At 50.0% G+C, this 17,240-nt stretch overlaps 1 protein-coding gene across 7 annotated transcripts in view; it reads left to right on the top strand.

Annotated features, from left to right (window-relative positions):
- Angpt4 (angiopoietin 4) overlaps window positions 1-17,240 on the top strand; it is a 33,385-nt gene that overhangs the window by 11,166 nt on the left and 4,979 nt on the right. For 5 of the 7 annotated variants that reach the window (XM_039104603.2, XM_039104601.2, NM_001106526.1 and 2 more), the window contains exons 2-7: window positions 2,609-2,764; window positions 4,369-4,490; window positions 6,917-7,155; window positions 12,074-12,189; window positions 13,682-13,783; window positions 15,993-16,159. In XM_039104603.2, the coding sequence (XP_038960531.1) occupies window positions 2,609-2,764; window positions 4,369-4,490; window positions 6,917-7,155; window positions 12,074-12,189; window positions 13,682-13,783; window positions 15,993-16,159 (902 nt within the window). The remainder of the gene's footprint in view (window positions 1-2,608; window positions 2,765-4,368; window positions 4,491-6,916; window positions 7,156-12,073; window positions 12,190-13,681; window positions 13,784-15,992; window positions 16,160-17,240) is intronic. The other 2 variants (XM_039104600.2, XM_063283363.1) reach the window with 1 other exon arrangement.

Raw genomic sequence — 17,240 nt, forward strand, 5'->3', positions numbered from 1 at the left:
GCAAACAGATGTACATGCAGATAGAAAACTCATATAAATAAACAAAAATAAATCTAAAGATAAAGGAAAAAAATTTAAAAAATCAACTAATTATGGTGGCACTTGCCCATGAGCCTAACACTCAGGGGGCTAAAGCAGGAGGATTGTCATGAGTTCAAGACCATTTTCCTAAACTCTGGGCTATAGAGCAAGACCCTGTCTCAAAAGGCCACACAAACACACACAAAAGAAAAACTAAAGTCGATGCTCTTAGAACAATATCTAATAATATTGTAGTCGTAATCTGAATATTAAAGACTAAATCGACAGTGAAATTGTTGCCTCATCCAGTGGCGGGTTGATGACTCCCATAATTCCATAGTCACAGTGAGTGAGAAAGACAGAACAAAACAAAAAGTTCTGTAGACAGCATGCTAAGGATGTTGAGTGCTCAGAATTTCTCTTTACCATAGAGTCACAGGGCCTGCTGGGCCACCTCTGCTTCTTTGTGGCCTGAGCTAGAGTGAGTGGAAATGCCAAATTACAATCACAAATCCATGTTCAATGTCATCTTGCACTCACTGAGTGTCATGGACTCCCAGACTGTCTTCACCAACCCTGTTGAGGACCCCAGACCTAGGGAAAGAAGGAACAAGAAGCCAGAGAGTCTAAGACTGGAGTGTGAGAGGGAGGATTCGGTGGTGCCCAGGTTGTAGAAAGAGGGCATGTTTGGGTGTGTGTCCAGCAGCTATGCTGGTGATAGGTCCATATGAATTCTAAGGCCAAGGAGATCATAACAAAGTGACCACCCTGTGAATAGCGCACCGGCCACATAAGCATGAGGGCCTGGGTTTGGATCCCCAGAACCCGGAAAGCAAGATGCAGGTGGCACATATCTATAATCCCAGCATTCCTGTAGGGTGGAAGACTGAGACAGGAGAATCCCTCAGAAGTTCTGAGGCCAGTTAGTCAGTAGGCGAGGACCACAGACCCCATGTGCAACAAGACAGAAGGAGAGGACCAACACTGGGAAGAGAGAAATCGGGAGGCAGCTGCAGGGATGGGGTCCTAGTTTTTTGATGTATCTGTGAGCATGTATTCTCCAGGAGCTGCAAGGAAGGGTTAGGCCCAGTGACGATGCAGAGGAAGAAGGAAGGTGAAGGGCAGAGGCCTGGAGAAGCTCCACACTGGTCCAGCCATTTCCCTTATGTGCTCTACTTTGAGAGCTCAGCTGGTCTTAGCTGGAGGTTTATTAAAGAGCACACAGCTGCCTCTACCCGGTTCTACATTCAGTCGTGTTGGGCACCTCTGGAAAGCCACATTTCTAACCAGCTTCCAACTGAGGCTGACACATGGGCCCTCTCGGCAGTTGCAGCGTTCTTCCTATGCACACTGGGACTTGGCTATGGAGCACACACCTCCCAAAGTGCCCATGGCAGGAAAAGATGGGTGGGCAGAGGAGGGAGGAAACACGAAGGAGGATTAGCCGGAGTGAGCATGACCTCCAGTCATGCGCCCCTCCCGGAGAGCCTTGACCTTCCAAGGACCCCTTTGAGTGGCTCCAGTGAACCTTATGGAAGCCTGAGTTCTGGCCTGAGAGACAGAGGAGGGGCATGCAAGCAGTGTGTGCAGCCAAGAGCAGCGACGGAGCCTGAGAACTCACAGTCCACCTCTCCAACTCGCTCTTGGCGTCCAAGGAGATGAGAACTATGGGCTCTCAGAAAGAATACAGTCCTGCCAAAGAAAGGAAGCCAGCTCATGGGGTCCAGGGCACTTGGACGCTGTGCGCTCAGCCCTGTTTGGCAGACAGCAGGGCTAAGAGAAAGTTCAGCTTGGCAGACGGACCATGCGCGCTCACCCCCAATCCCAACACAGGCTGGCTCTCCCCTAAGAGGAAAGGCAGGGCAGGGGGATACACTCTGATCCTTGCTGCTCCCCCCTTCCCATCAAGTTCTTGAACACAATTATTGAGCACCCCCTGAATACCTGATGCTGTCCTAGATGTAGCAATGAATTGAGCAAGACTGCATCCCTGGCTTCATGTAACTGACATTCTGGAGAGTAAGAGAGATAAAAGGAGATGCTTAGCGCAATCCGAGGGAATGCTAAGTGTGTGCCACCAACAAACCGACTCAAGGGAGTAAGCCATGTGAGTGGGGAGAGGGTTCTGGAGAAAGTACCGGGGTATAGCATGGTCAAAGGCCCTAAGGTGGGAGTGTGCGTGTATAGGAGGGAAGTGTGGAGGTGTGGCCTCTGGAGTAGAATGACAGATAGAAGGAAGGATGAAAGGAGAGGTGGGCTAGCTATGGAGGACACTACAAGTCAGTATTTTCAGCTTTTCTTGTGAGATGGGAACCCAGAGTTAACACAGAGCAAAGGAGGGCTTGCCTAGTTTCAATGGGATCCTCTGACTACACAGTTGTGGGGGGCGGGGGGAGGCACCACTGTTTGGAACAAGAATAAAGAGGCCAGTGAGGGAGACCTAGGAAAGGGGATCAGTGGCCTGACGTAGTAGGTTCTCAGTCAGGTAAACACTTCTCACTGCTGATCTGTATTCTGCCATAGAGCTTCATGGGAAGGCGCCACAGGAGGAGCCGCCATTTCACCACAGCCCTCTGTCTCCCTACAGCTGGAGCAGTCCATCCAGATGAACTTGAGGTCAGACCTGGCTCAGGCCCAACAGCACACAATCCAGAACCAGACGACCACCATGCTGGCACTGGGCGCCAACCTCATGAACCAGACCATGGCTCAGACCCACAAGCTGACTGCTGTGGAGGCACAGGTAACAGGAGAGCCATTAGAAGCCCAGGCTGACCCTCCAGGCTTCCCATCTTTTCCTGTCCCTGTACTGGTGAGGTCAGGGCCTGAAGCCCCCTGGCTTCCTCCCCTCATGATGCCTTCACATAACCAGTCAACTCCCTCTACACTGCTACGCTGGCTCTGACTCCTTTGTGTAAGCTCAATGCCAAGACTGTGCTGGGCACTAAGCAAAGGCAGCATTGACAAAGATTAGAGTACACTGGGAGATCTGGATGATAAAGAAGCTGTGTGACCTCAGCAGGACAAGCAGGGCAGCCAAGAGGGAAAGAGGGAACGTGGACAAGGAAGGAACAATCCCTCCTGCATGCCAGACACTGTGCCAGACCCTAGTTCCAGTTTAATGCAGCAAGCAAATCAATCAAAGTATCCCATTGCCATGGAACTCACCAAGAGGGCAAGTGGGACTCACAGCCCCTGTATGTTACTCCGTGACCATGCCAGGGGACTGGCATGCAGAAAGAAGGGTATGCTGTTGGGTCCATGGGTAGAATGGGAGACGATGAGTCCAGACGGCAAGGTCAGAAGGACACTGGGATACAGTGTAGCTAGGATATAAGCCAAGTTCCTGGGAAGAACACACCAGACAGGGAGAGCGGCATGCATAACAGCTTGGGGGCTGGGGGTGTGGAGGGGGGAGGAGGGAGGTCGAGCCTGCTGGCTACTCCAAGAACTTGGAGGGCCAGTGCCCCCAGGGCAGGGAGGTAGTAGAGAGAAACTGAGTCATGGGCCTAGTGAGGATCGGCTTCCCACAGACAGATTTTGAACAAAGGGGGTATAAAGGGGCCACAGCATGAAAGACTGCCTCAGACTACTGCCGTAGGAAAGGAATGAAGAGCATAAGCCCTGTGAGGCCAGCGCAGGACACTGGACAACAGTCAGCAGAGAGTGAAGCTAGATGGCTTTCTGCTACTGTGATAAATGCTATGACTTTAAAAGAAATCTAGGGAGGCAAGGGTTTATTTAACTTATATGTCCAGGTGACAGTCCATCACTGAAGGAAGTCAAAGGCAGGCACTCAGCAGGACCAGAGGCAGGAGCCACGAAGGAACGCTGCACACTGGCTTGCTTTCCCTGGCTTGCTCAGTTTGCTTTCTTATGCAACTCTGGACCACTCACCCAGGCCAGCATCACTCATGTCAACAGCAATCAAGAAAATGCCCCCCAGACATACCCACGGGCCAGTCTTATGGAAACCTTCTCCTAACCGGGACTCCCTCAGATAACTCTGGGCTGTCAAGTTGGCAGCTGAAGCTCCCTAGGAGAGGCCAAGAGTCCATATGGCCTTGGAGGGAAGGGATTCGTTAGGGGCCATTTGGAAGTGATGGATTCTATGTGGGGTCAAGTTTATGCCTCTGGAACCCCAACAGCTAAGAGATTGGCACTGATGTGCAAATGCGATAGTGAGGAAGGACAAATTAGAACCCGGTAAGTCAGGTAGGGCCTCTGAATGGCAGTAAGCTAGTAACCATGGAAACTAATAGCTTCAGACCACAGCAAGAGATTGGCAGGCTTCAAGAGTGGCGCACATAGCACACATCCCCACAAATCTCCTGCTTATCGGGACAGGTCCTAAACCACACATCTCGCGTGAAGACCCAAATGCTGGAGAGCTCACTGTCCACCAACAAGCTGGAGAGGCAGATGCTGATGCAGAGCCGCGAGCTGCAGCGGCTGCAGGGCCGCAACAGGTGAGCCAGGACAGGACTAGAGCCAGGTGAGAAGCTGGACCTGACCAGTGTTGGGATGGGACTGGGCCTGGATTTGTACTGGGGTGAAGGATCACTGTAGGACGGAGCTAGGACTGGGGACACAGCTGGCTTGAGGTTAGAGCTAAATAAGGATCAGAATTAGACTCGGAGTCCAAACAAGGCAGCATCAGGCCTGGCTCCCAGTGCTTGGTATCAACAGAGGCCATGCATTTTTCTGAGTCTCTCCTTCCCACCTTCCTTCTTTTCATAGTGCTGGCATACAGTGCATGCATGCACATGAACACACACATGCACACAAGTAGGAATGCACACACATGCACACAAGTATGCATGTACACACATACACAAATATACATGCACATACACCAACATACATATTCACACACACAAACACACACATGCATATACACATATACACACATGCACACACACATACACATACACGCACATGCACACAAGTACCCTTGCACGTGCACACACATGTTCACACACATGCGCACACATGCACATACACATTACACAAGTATGCATCAAACAAGTACATATGCACATGCACACAAACGCACACAAATATACCTGCATGCATACAAACACACACATGCACACACACATTCACACAAGTACACATGCACAAGCAGGCACACACATGTGCACACACACTGCCCCTTTCTGGAGTTTTTGTTGTTGACCCTTCTTTTTTTTTTTTTTTCTTTTTTTTTCTTTTTTTTTTTTTTTTTTCTGGAGCTGGGGACCGAACCCAGGGCCTTGCGCTTGCTAGGCAAGCGCTCTACCACTGAGCTAAATCCCCAGCCCCCGACCCTTCTTTTTTTGGTCAGTTTGTTCTGTTTCGCTTGAAACAGGTTCTTTCTATGTAGCCCAGCTGGCTTCAAACTTTCTATCCTCCTGCCTCAGCCCCTGGCACTGGCATGATAAGCCACCACACCCATCTCTCTCCGCTTTCAGTTTTCATTGCTTTATTGAGATAGACTTTTCACACTCCACAGTCCGCACTGTGAACTTTAATTGGTCTCTGTGACTGTAAGTACACAAGGCTGAAGTAGCCCTTTCTGGAGAAAGCAGTCCCCAGCATCTGTCCTCATGGTCAGTCTGTACAAGTGTGCTCTGGGGACACCTGGACTGACACTGACAAAAAATAAATAAAAAACACAAAACAGCCGTGGGGTAGAGACAAGGCAAGGAAATCTGATGCCCAAGGCCCACAGCCTGGTTCTGCAGTTGAGTGATCACATTTGCTCCTTTCTGCAACTTCCCAGAGTTCCTCAGGGTCTATTTCCCAGGCCCTAGTCAGTGGACAGTAAGGTCATTTCTGGCTTTTTACCAATCTACCAATGCTTCCACATTTCATCTCCCACAGACAAGAGAAACGGCCTGAGGAGGAGGAGGAGGAACTGCGTGGAAAGCTTCCTTTTCTTAAACACTTCTCTGCCCTTTATACCAGAACGCGCCTGGGGCTTGTTGTCCCAACAGAGCTGCATAGTGTAGGGGATCTCAGAACACTTGCCTGGGCTGCACCCCGGGTACTGCAAGCAAGTGAAGAAAGCACTACGAGTGCAAACCTGTCTCCTGCACCCATTCTCTCTCCACAGAAGCCCATCCCAGCCAGCGTTCTCCTTCCTTCCTCTCACCCCTGAGGCTCTTAGCATCTTTCCGCACCCTGTCTGTCTGTCCCCAGCATCCCCATCCTGCTGACCCCATGCATTCCTGTCTTCTTCCTCTCTTCTTTTGTCTCCCACACTTGAGATTCCACCAGAGGCTCTGAGAGGCTGGCCCCACCTCCCCTTCCTAACTCTTTTTTTTTTTTTTGGGTTCTTTTATTTCGGAGCTGGGGACCGAACCCAGGGCCTTGCGCTTCCTAGGTAAACGCTCTACCACTGAGCTAAATCCCCAGCCCCCCCTTCCTAACTCTTAACGAGTACCTTCACCTCTGTCCTTCCCATGGCTATGGCACACTCCTGGGAAAGCCACAACAGAACAGACCCACCAGTCCTGGTTGCTGGGCATCGATGATGCCTCTCCTCTCTCACACATAAGCAGTATCATGCCCACACTCGGTAGAGACTACCTCCTTTGAAGTGGGACACACAAGGTCAAAGACATCTTTCCTGGGCTTGTGCCCCTGGTTCCCGGCTTGTTGGGTCCTTCCATCTTGACCTTTGCTCACTCCTTTTCATGTGACTCTGTTCTCTCTCTCTCTCTCTCTCTCGATCTGAGCTATAGTGGACACAGACTACCGGGCTGTGTGACCCTGAGCCAGACACTGAACGTCTCTGAGCCTCTTCTGCACAGTATGTGCAGCTGTCATAGTCAGCCCCACCAAAGCTGGGGGTGGGGTGAATGCTTGGAGTGGAGACCTTAGGCTCACCCCTATGTGTCCCACCTGGCAGGGCCCTGGAGACCAGGCTGCAGGCATTGGAGGCACAGCATCAGGCCCAGCTTAACAGCCTCCAAGACAAGAGGGAACAACTGCAAAGCCTCCTGGGCCATCAGACTGGGGCCCTGGCTAACCTGAAGCACAGTCTGCGAGCCCTCAGCAGCAATTCCAGCTCCCTGCAGCAGCAGCAGCAGCAGCTGATGGAGCTGGTACAGCGCCTGGTGCGGATTGTAGCCCAGGACCAGCACCCAGGTGAGCAGGAGGGAGTGTGCATGGGCTGGGGTGGAGAGCCAAAGACGGAAGGGAGACCCTGTGGAGCCTCCTCAGCCTCTAGGGGCCAGGGACCTATTGTGTGAGAGGCCAGCCCTCTCCTACCATTTGCAAAAGAGAAACTCAGTGACCAGTGATCATACTGGCCACAGCAGCCACTAAGAGTGTCCAACTCAGACTCTGCCCTTGTCTCCTGGGAGATCTTAGCTCTGCCTCTGTTCCGCTCCTGGCCTCAGTTTTCCCATCTGTTGAATGGATATGGTGATAACAACACAGGCAACCACAGCCTACATTGACAAGTCTGTGTCCCAGCTCTTTAAAAAAAAATAAAACAAAAACAAAAACAAAACAAAAAACAGGTCTTATATAGTTCTAGCTTGGAACTTGCTATGTAACGTGGCCTCAGACTCACAGAGTCCCACCTGCCTTTGTCTCTCAAGTGCTCAGATTAAAGGCATGTGCCACCATACCCAGTTATTCAGCTCGGCTTGCTACACGCTTCCGTGGGCCTCAGTTTCCCCAAAGAATGGAAGAGTTGGAGACAAATGCCAAGACTTCTCTACCCTGGTGCTCCTGTTCCAAGGCTTGCAGAGCCATATGGAACTAGGAAGAAATGTGGTGTCCCCAGCCTATCATAGAAAGGAGAACCATGCCTAGCTTGCTCCACAGCCTCCTTGGCATGCCTGGTTCTATCTGCAGCCATTTAATCACCAAGCATCTATTGAGCAGGCAGGCAGGGGCTTGGGTAACAGGGACTCAGCAGCACACGGATGTCGTGGTTTGTCTCTTGTAAAATTCCTTACTGTTTGTCTGGTCTCTGTGGGAAGGAGAAGGAAAGGGCCCACTGTCTGCCAGGTACACTTCCATAGCTTTCTGCCTTCAGCTTCCTCAGCTCAGAATGCTAAGGGGCTGAGCTACGAAGAGGGTACTTCAGTTTAAGGCCAGCAGGGGGCACAAAAGAGGCAGGATGGGGTGGGATTTCTTTTAGAGAGCGCAGAATAGTGTGGAGTGGATGCTAGCTTAGTGGGTGAGAAACCAAAGGGGCTCCTGCTGTAGGACAGTCTGAACCACCTTGGAGGAGACTGGACCTTCTGTAAGACACCCAGCTTCAATCAAGTGAAAGGGTCCCAGGCAGATAGTGAATTGAGGCAGAGGATCCCAGCGTGAGCTTACCCTAAGTCCAGCAGGCAAGGGAAGCCATGAGTGAGGGAGGTAGAGGCCTCCTAAACCTGAGGATAGGCAGTGAACAGAAGCCATTACGGGCTTGTACACAACCCTGGCAGCAAGACAATCTAAATGAGACCTGGGGGATGCAGGGGGGTGGGGGGAGTGGTCTTCCAGGCAAGGAACCTGGGCTGGGGCCTCTCCTCACAGGTCCACAGCTCTCCTGTCCCCTCCCACTGAGGCTGAATGACTGTTCCCTAAGCCCAATGGAAGGTCGTGTCAAGCACTTGATCACTCCTGAACTTGCCTGACTGACACCAGGAAAAGACTTTTCGGTGGTTGCTCTTGCCCCCTGTACATGGAGAACCCATGGAAGATTGATGAATGAGAGTCGGGCAGAGGGTGGGGCAAGGTGTGCTGAAGCCCGGTGGACAGTCAGGCTGGTTACTCTGCAGTCCTGAAGTGAGGACAGGGACACAGGCTCAGCTGTGCAAGGTGTAAAAGCATCATTCCTGCAGTAGTCCATTTGCCTGGCCTCCCTGTGCTCAGCCAAGACACCCAACCCCAGGGAAGGGTGGAGAGGGGAAGGGCTAGCCTGTGGAGTAATCGCCTCCCTTACCTTACAAGTCATCCGATAGGACACTCGCTTCAGCACTTCTCAGCAGAGAACACAGTGAAAGCCACGCTGGCCGGGGCTCTGCACAGAGCCTAGAGCCAGACCAGGGGGTGGGGTGAGGGGAATGGAACTGGAAAGATGAGAATCCAGGACACGCATTCCACCAAAACACTTCATTGCCATATTGGACCAGTTTTATTTTTATGCTGTCCCCTGTTTCATTTTTTCCTGACCCCAAGATGCTCCCGGCAAAACCTGGCTCCTAGGAAACCCCCCAACACAGTAGTCCCAGGTAAAAGCACTTTTATCGTTATCGTTGTTGCTTTTGTTCATTAAGGAAACGGGCTGTAGACAGAGCCTCAGAGAGAGTAGCTAGAAAGCCCAGGCCAGCTCCCGGCTCTGCCCTGATTGTTAAGTACAGTGTAGCCTGACTGCTTGCTTCCAAGCTATAATGCTTGCATTTGCTGGCCTCCCCTTCCCTGTGGCTGTAGGGATCTGAGGGCTGCTGCCTTGCTGGCACTAGAGATCCCTGACCAGAAAACATTCCAGACACTTCATTTGTGGTAAGAAGCATCAATCTTCAAACATGTCTTCCAATGCCAAGATCTGGGAGCCACCATCCAGGTGAAAGGCCCAAACAGGAAGTCCCACCCCAAGTTGAGAAGTCCCACCCCTGTTGGGTTGTTTGTTTGTTTATTTGTTGTATTAATAACCATCCCTCCATAATTTTAGCTCACCTGCCTCTCAGAGAGATTAGGTTCTAGTAAAATCTGATCCCAAGTCTACTAAGTGAGCTAGACAGAGGATTTTTAGCTTCCTGTATATATCGGGATCATGGAATATTCAAGTCATTAAATTAATAGTCCCCTGGTCTAAGAACATATTGCAGGATGAGGGGTCTCTAACTGGGGCTGCAGGAGATCCAGTTAATCAGAGGGCCACAAGAAAGCCCAGGTCCCCTCTGAAAGGCACTCCAGGAAGAGGAGGCTGGGAGCCCTTGGGTCAGTCCTCACCCTGTGCCTCAGTCTCTGTCCTGGAACATGGGAAGTGTCTCCATGAAGACAGGTATCGCTTGCCCTCTCCATGTGCTGGAGCCTAGCAGCCCAGCCCTGGCTTGCCTGCTTCAGGAGCCAGCCTGGCCTGGAATGGTTTGCAGCAGGACATAGCATCGGACAGAGAGGTAGCTTTGTCTGATGTCCATAGATGACCTCTGGCCTTCTAGCTCTCTAACTATACTGAATGCTTGCTGATAATTTAAAAAAATCCTAAAGTCATTATTGCCTATTCTATGTTAAAACCACTGGCTTGGGTGACTAACATGTGTTGCCTAGCAGTGGGGAATTCAGTACAAACTTATGGCTATCACCCCTTTCTCTGTCCAGGCAGCCAGAAGCCTCTCTAGCTAGAATGGTTAACTCTTTGTGAACCATAAAGGAAGGAAAGGAAGAGAATTAAGATGCTTTATACAGGCAGATATGCCCAGACACCTAGACATCCATACACACATTCACGTTTTCATTACATATTAACACATTCACAGTTTTCAACAACGTGTCTCATATAATCCACAAGTATTCATGCATGCTTACATACATACAAATATACCCACACATGTATGTACAGACAAATACATTTGGATGGACGGGACAGAGACCCCATAGCCAAAACATCCAACCGACAGTTTTATTTCTTTTCGCTGGCCTTTTTTTTTTTTTTTTTTTCCAGAGCTGGGGACCGAACCCAGGGCCTTGCGCTTGCTAGGCAAGCTCGCTGGCCTTTTAATACACTCATAGACAAAAAGTTCTTTAGAAAATTACCTCAGAGATAAAATGTTACATAAAATGGGAGTTACAGAAGAATGTTGATGTTGAGTTCAAAGAACTATCTCATTCTGTCTGCTCAAAACAAGAGATTTTACGTGGCCTTGCCGTACCGTAGTGCACACCGTGACTATATCCTTAGACCTAAACGTTTTTGTTTTTGTTTTTGTTTTTGTTTTTCCTTTTTTCAGAGCTGGGGACCAAACACAGGGCCTTGCGCTTGCTAGGCAAGCGCTCTACCACTGAACTAAATCCCCAACCCCAGACCTAAACATTTTTCCTTGAACACAGATTTGTCCCGAGCCCATTTCTTTTCTTTTAAGTGTAGTTATGAACGCTCATTGTATTTCTAACTATGCAGCCTTTGCTTACTATTATGAGGAGTGGGCACATTCTATTCTTGATTCTAACTTTATTACCTCTTCCTAGCCAAGCCACTAAGACCATCTCTAAAACACTTTCTTCCTAAAATTATTTGAATCAATTAGGAATTCTATGGGATCATTAATTCACCTAGACAGCATTAATTCGTCAAAGTCCATCTTTATGTTGATCTGCAGGGAATCTGATCAATAGGGTGGGCCCAGAGCTAGTATATTAATTTAATAATGGCAGGAAAGGCATATCAGCTGCAAGAAGCAATCCTGAGATGAAGTCTTTTTGGAACCTTACCATTGAGCTCACCCATCACAGACCATGCAAAAATGATGGCCACCTCCAGGAAGCCCACCTGCTAGCCTTAACCTATCCTTGATGGCTCCTGACAGGCATCTTCTACACCAGCCCACTCCACTCAAGCAAAGCACTGTACCAAAGCCTGCAGCCGAGTCCTTGGTGTTTGACGCTGCTGACCCTACAGAAGCCCAGGCTTCTTGCTGTCCATTCCTTTCCCGCCCTGTCTATGCGGTGGCCTCTACCCTTGTGACTCCCCCTTCACTCCATCCCCTGCACAGAGAGCTCTTCCTGCCCAGGGATGTAGAAAACATGCTGCTTCCCCTCACCTGGATGGTCCCGGCTCAGCATGCCCTCCTGAGAGAAGCCTTCATCTTCCTGTCTCCAGACCACCCCAGGCAGAATGTGACTGCCTGTCTCCTCTCTCTACCTGCTCACTTCCTACAGATTATTTCTCCTCTTCCTCTCCCTGTCTCTCCCTCTCTTCCTCCTTCCCTTATCTCTTTCCGTTTTGCCTTTATTTTAATTCAAGATCTTCCTGCCTCTGCTCCCAGCGTGTTGGAGTTATGGATGTGCACTGCCATGCCTGCCTGGCCTCCCTGCTGATATTTGCTCTGTCCTGTTGCAGTTTCCTTAAAGACGCCTAAGCCGCTGTTCCGGGATTGTGCAGAGATCAAGCGCTCTGGAGCCAACACCAGTGGTGTCTATACCATCCATGGGGCCAACATGACAAAGCCTCTCAAGGTTAGAGTTTTTTAGATATTGCTGAACTGGGGGCTTACAGACAGACCCTCCCACCCTGCCCCATCAACACTAGGCTTTATTCACCATCAGAGAGCCCAGAGAAGGAGGGATTCCTGTTCTGGAAACTCTCAGCAGGCAGGTTTCTAAGGGAGGGATGAAGCTGAAGTTCACAAAGCCAGCAGACTACCCTTGGGCACCATCTTCTCCAGAACCAAGCTTCTAGGCAGAAGGAAACTGTTCTATGTTGGTAAAGATGGCCGCCACTCATGTAAGTGATGGCCCTGGGCACACCTATTTTTCTTTGCCCAAGCAGGTTATTTCATTCACACACAGTCTAGGAGAAGTAGGCGTTGGGTCTGTGAAGTTGGTGATGGGCTGAAGGGGTGCCACCGTCCCATGAGAGACTCCGAGGTTGCTCGTTTGACAGTTCCCCAGCTGTAAGGGGGTCAGGGAAGTTTGAGTGTCAGGAACGAGGTTTGAGGCAGACCAGACAGAATGGGAGCACACATTCACATACCCATACACAATATGCACACACATAATCACACATTCACACACACATATATACACACATTCACACACATAAACAGCACATGCATATACATTGTACACATCACACACATACGTATACACTCACAAACACATACACACATTCACACACACATAAATACATACACACACATCACACACACACATATATATACTCACATGCACATATACATGCATTCACACACACAGAAATACACATTCACACACACATATATACACACACTTTCATACATTCACACACACATAAATACACACACATCACACACATTCACACATGCACTCACAAATCGCGCACATCACACACATATATACACATTCACACACACTCACACATACACATCACATACATACATATACACCCACACACATACACACCCACATTCACACACATCACATACACACACACTCTCTCTCTCTCTCTCTTTCTCTTTCTCTCTCTCTCTCTCTCTCTCTCTCTCTCTCTCTCTCTCTCTCATATGCCACCATAATAATGTTTTGTCCCAGTACACAGTGCCAAGCAACTGTGCCCCAAAAATACTCTTAAGTCATGAGCAAGATAAGTCCTTCCTCCCTCAAGTTGTTTCTGTCAGGTGTCTAATGTGAACTTTGACCCTGGCTGCACCCCTGCAGTGGTAACAAATGAGAAGACCTTTCTCACATCAGCCTCTATTCTGAAATCCTCACAAAAATGCTGGTTTGCAGAGAACTGGGGTGTAGAGTTCTGCAAATGGGGAGGAGGCTCAGAAGGCATTAGTCACTGGCCTCCTTGAAAGACAATGACAGTGGGCAAGGAGTCTTCAGCTGGACTTTCCTGATGCCCTTGACCTCGGGTTCACTGTTGCTAGAGGAGGGCAGAGTTCAGCCAAGTTACACTGAGGCAGCCTGAGACTTGGCTTGTGGCCCCTCCAAGGGCTTCCAGCTGTGTCGTCCCACCTCCCCACAGGTGTTCTGTGACATGGAGACTGATGGAGGTGGCTGGACCCTCATCCAGCGCAGGGAGGATGGAAGCTTGAATTTCCAGAGGACTTGGGAGGAATACAAAGAGGTAATATGCTGTCCGGGGGGCTCCCAGCCCCCAGCCCGTGCAAGCGAGTGCCAGGGTGGAGACAGGAAAGCCCTAGCTCTCCCCTGGGTGGACGCAGAGCTCACCTAAAGCCAACTTCCCAGACTCCCTTGCTTTTCCAGGCCTGGCCTCAGATTGAGCCCCCCATTTTGGCATTCTTTACATGTGTATGAAATTCGATATTTGTTTTAATATTTGAAAACCAACACATGCATGTTGATAATTTTCTTAAAGACTCCAAAGGAGGGACCGGGGCGGTATCTCAATAGATGAAATGCTTACTGAGAACAAGGGAACCTAATTTCGATCCCCAGAAACCACATAAGAAGGTTGAGAAGGGTGGCATGTATCTGTGTTTCCAGATCTGAGGAGGCAAAAACAGACAGACACACAGGCAGACAGACACACAGGCAGACAGATCCCTGGAGCTCAAAGACTAACTAGCATAGGTCAGTGAGAGATCCTATCTCAAAAACAAAAATGTCACGTCTGAGTAGTGACACCTGGCATTGACCTCTGGAATGCACACACACACACACACACACACACACACACACACACACACACACACACACACAAACTGCAAACAATGAAACAAAAAAGTTTCTCATCATCCCTAACTATATGGTTTGAATAAATTTCTTCATTTTTTGGGGGGGTGTTGTTTTTTGTTTGTTTGTTTGCTTTAGACAGGGTAAGTCTACATAGCACTGGCTGTCCTGTGTAGGCAAGGCTGGCCTAGAACTCACGGAGATCCACTTTCCTCTGCCTCCCTAGTGCTGGGATTAAAGGCACGAGCCACCAGGCTTTTCCAATTTCCTCATCTTTCTATATATCTGAAATGTATCTGCAAGACAAATTCTCTGCCTCCGCCTCGCCTTCTTCTGGCTTCCAGGTATTGCAAGTTGACCTCGAACTCTCTTTGTGACAGAAGATGACCTTCAAGGTCTGATCCTCCTGCCTCCATCTCCACGACACTGAGATTACAGGGCTATACTACGGCACTCAGTGTAAGGCAGATTCTTGAAAGTGGGACTGCTCCACAGAACACATGGATGGCAACAAGTGTCCAGCTGCCTTCCAGTTTTATGTTTTTGGTTAAATTTTGAACAGAGGAGTTTTGGCAAGATGACTTAAAGGCTGTTGAATTTTTCAAAAGAAAAAGAACTATGAAAGGATTCACAAGGAATCAGTCAGTGCCGGTCAGCCGTCCTCTAGAAAAGGACTTAACAATGGTCGACATTAAGCAGGCAATAGATCAAGTGGACACTGTGTGCCCCTGTCCTTGGTCCTGAGAGATTGCTCTGCCTAAGGGCATTGGTTTCTTGCCACCCTGGAGCTTGGGTTACAAAGACACTCTGAGTACTGGTAGCCTTATATTTCTCTGTTGCTGAAACTGTCTGGCCTCCGTCCCACCTCTGGAAAACTGTTCTCTGCCTCTCCTGCCTGGCAGCTGGCTCGGCCGTTTCCTTCCTGCTGGGGTTTAACACGCATGTAGCTGAGCACACAACAATAAAGCAAAGAGCTCCATGAATCTCCCCACAGGTTCATCCATTCACTGCCATTCACGGCTTAAAACCCAGCTTCCCGGAACCTGGAAAGTCCCCCTGTGTGCCCCATCTCCCTAGGTGTGTCCCCAAAGGTACTGCCTCTTTCTTTTCACTTTATTATCTGTGAGTGTGAGTTTCCCCATGCAGTGTGTTTATGCTTGCATTCATGCTAGGCGGCTAGTGGAGGGTGCTGTGTCCTGCTCTACCTTTCTCTGCCTTCCTCCCTTGCGTCAAGCCAGGTTGGTGGCCAGCGGGCCCCAGGGAGTCTCCTCTCTGCTTGTACACCGGTGCTGGGGATTCTAACCGCGCCCTCCCTCATTCTCGCACAGCACTTGTTCTCCCCCAATGAGCCACTCCCCGGCTATTCCAATCTCCATCACCACAAATGAGTTCTGAGTGTTTCTGACTTTAGAGGAATGGAATTTCAGTTATTTTTAGTGGACTTAAAATTTACAAACACCTTGTCTTTGTTCTCTAGAGCGCAGCTCCGGTCCCAGGCCTCTGCACACTGTTCTAATGAACTTGCTCATTAACATTGACCTTGGCTAAGTGGCCACAGAGCCTTGGCTGGCCCAGCTCCTCAGCCGCAGACACCGCCTCCCTCTTCAGCACACAGCCACCCTTTCCTCTCCTCCCCACAGGGTTTTGGTAATGTGGCTAGAGAACACTGGCTGGGCAATGAGGCTGTGCACAGCCTCACCAGCAGAACGGCCTACTTGCTACGTGTGGAGCTGCATGACTGGGAAGGCCACCAGACCTCCATCCAGTATGAGAACTTCCAGCTGGGCAGCGAGAGGCAGCGGTACAGGTGGGCTTGGGGCCCAGGCTTGTGGGCAGTTTGGGGTCCCAAAGCAAGTGGCTGCAGAGCCTGCCCCAAGGGTCATTCCCTGGGCGTTTCCTACTTCCACCATCTGGCCCCCATTTGGGTGCACGTCACGGGGATCTGGAGGTGGCCACTTAGCACTCAGCACATCTTGGACACTGGGTGGGGTGGAAAGACTGTCACTGACGCCACTGTGCCTAGAGCAAGAAGGGATCGTCCGAGGTTAGCCCACCCCATTTACAGGAGTTATGAAACTTGGACTCATCAAGGCCAACCTTTGCTGTGCTCTTCAGCAGGGTTGGGAATAAGGCTATGTATGGTTAAGTCATCGAGGATTTCCACCCCTTCCTCTGTCTGGTTTATGGTGTGTGTTTAGGAAAAGAAGCAAGCATTTCCCAGGCACCTACCTACTATGTCCTGCGCATTGCCTAACCTTGTGAGGCAGACATTACTATGCATGTTTAGTCATAAGGAACCTGAGGCACTGAAAGCTGAGGAGACTCTGAGTTCCTCTAAGGGGACCTCTAAATATCTATTGCCTCATAAAGTTACTTCTACGCACTTCCCTGGCATTCCCCCATGCCTCCCTTTTCTTAGTAAATGTACCTGCTTCCTCCAGAAGGGTGAGCCTGACATCTTCCCTCGCAAGACCCAACCTGATGCTTCAGGTGCAGGAGGCAGAGCTGGAGGGAGCACCCTAAGGCTGAGCCATGCAAGGCTGAGTGAGAGCCCCAAGCACACCCTAAACCCATTTCAGAGGGTGCAGGCTCAAATGTGGGATTCCATCCAAAGCATCCTCATGGTGCCAGGCAGGTAAAAAGTGTTGGAACCGCCATCCCTGTTGCAACCCTTATGTGGGGTGCTGGCCTTCTCCGTGAGAGCCAGAGTCTGGCATCATAAATCAGATAACCTATGCTAAAGCACCTAGCATACAGTGAGTGTTGGGTGAACATTGGAGATCTTTAAATGCTAGATTCAAAGGCAGAACCACACCACCCCGACATCTGTCTAACCGTGTCTACAGGGATCGTGTTCACCATCCAGTTATGCTAAGTTCTCAGCCCTC

The sequence above is a fragment of the Rattus norvegicus genome, chromosome 3, assembly GCF_036323735.1.
Source record: "Rattus norvegicus strain BN/NHsdMcwi chromosome 3, GRCr8, whole genome shotgun sequence".
NCBI lineage: Eukaryota > Metazoa > Chordata > Mammalia > Rodentia > Muridae > Rattus > Rattus norvegicus.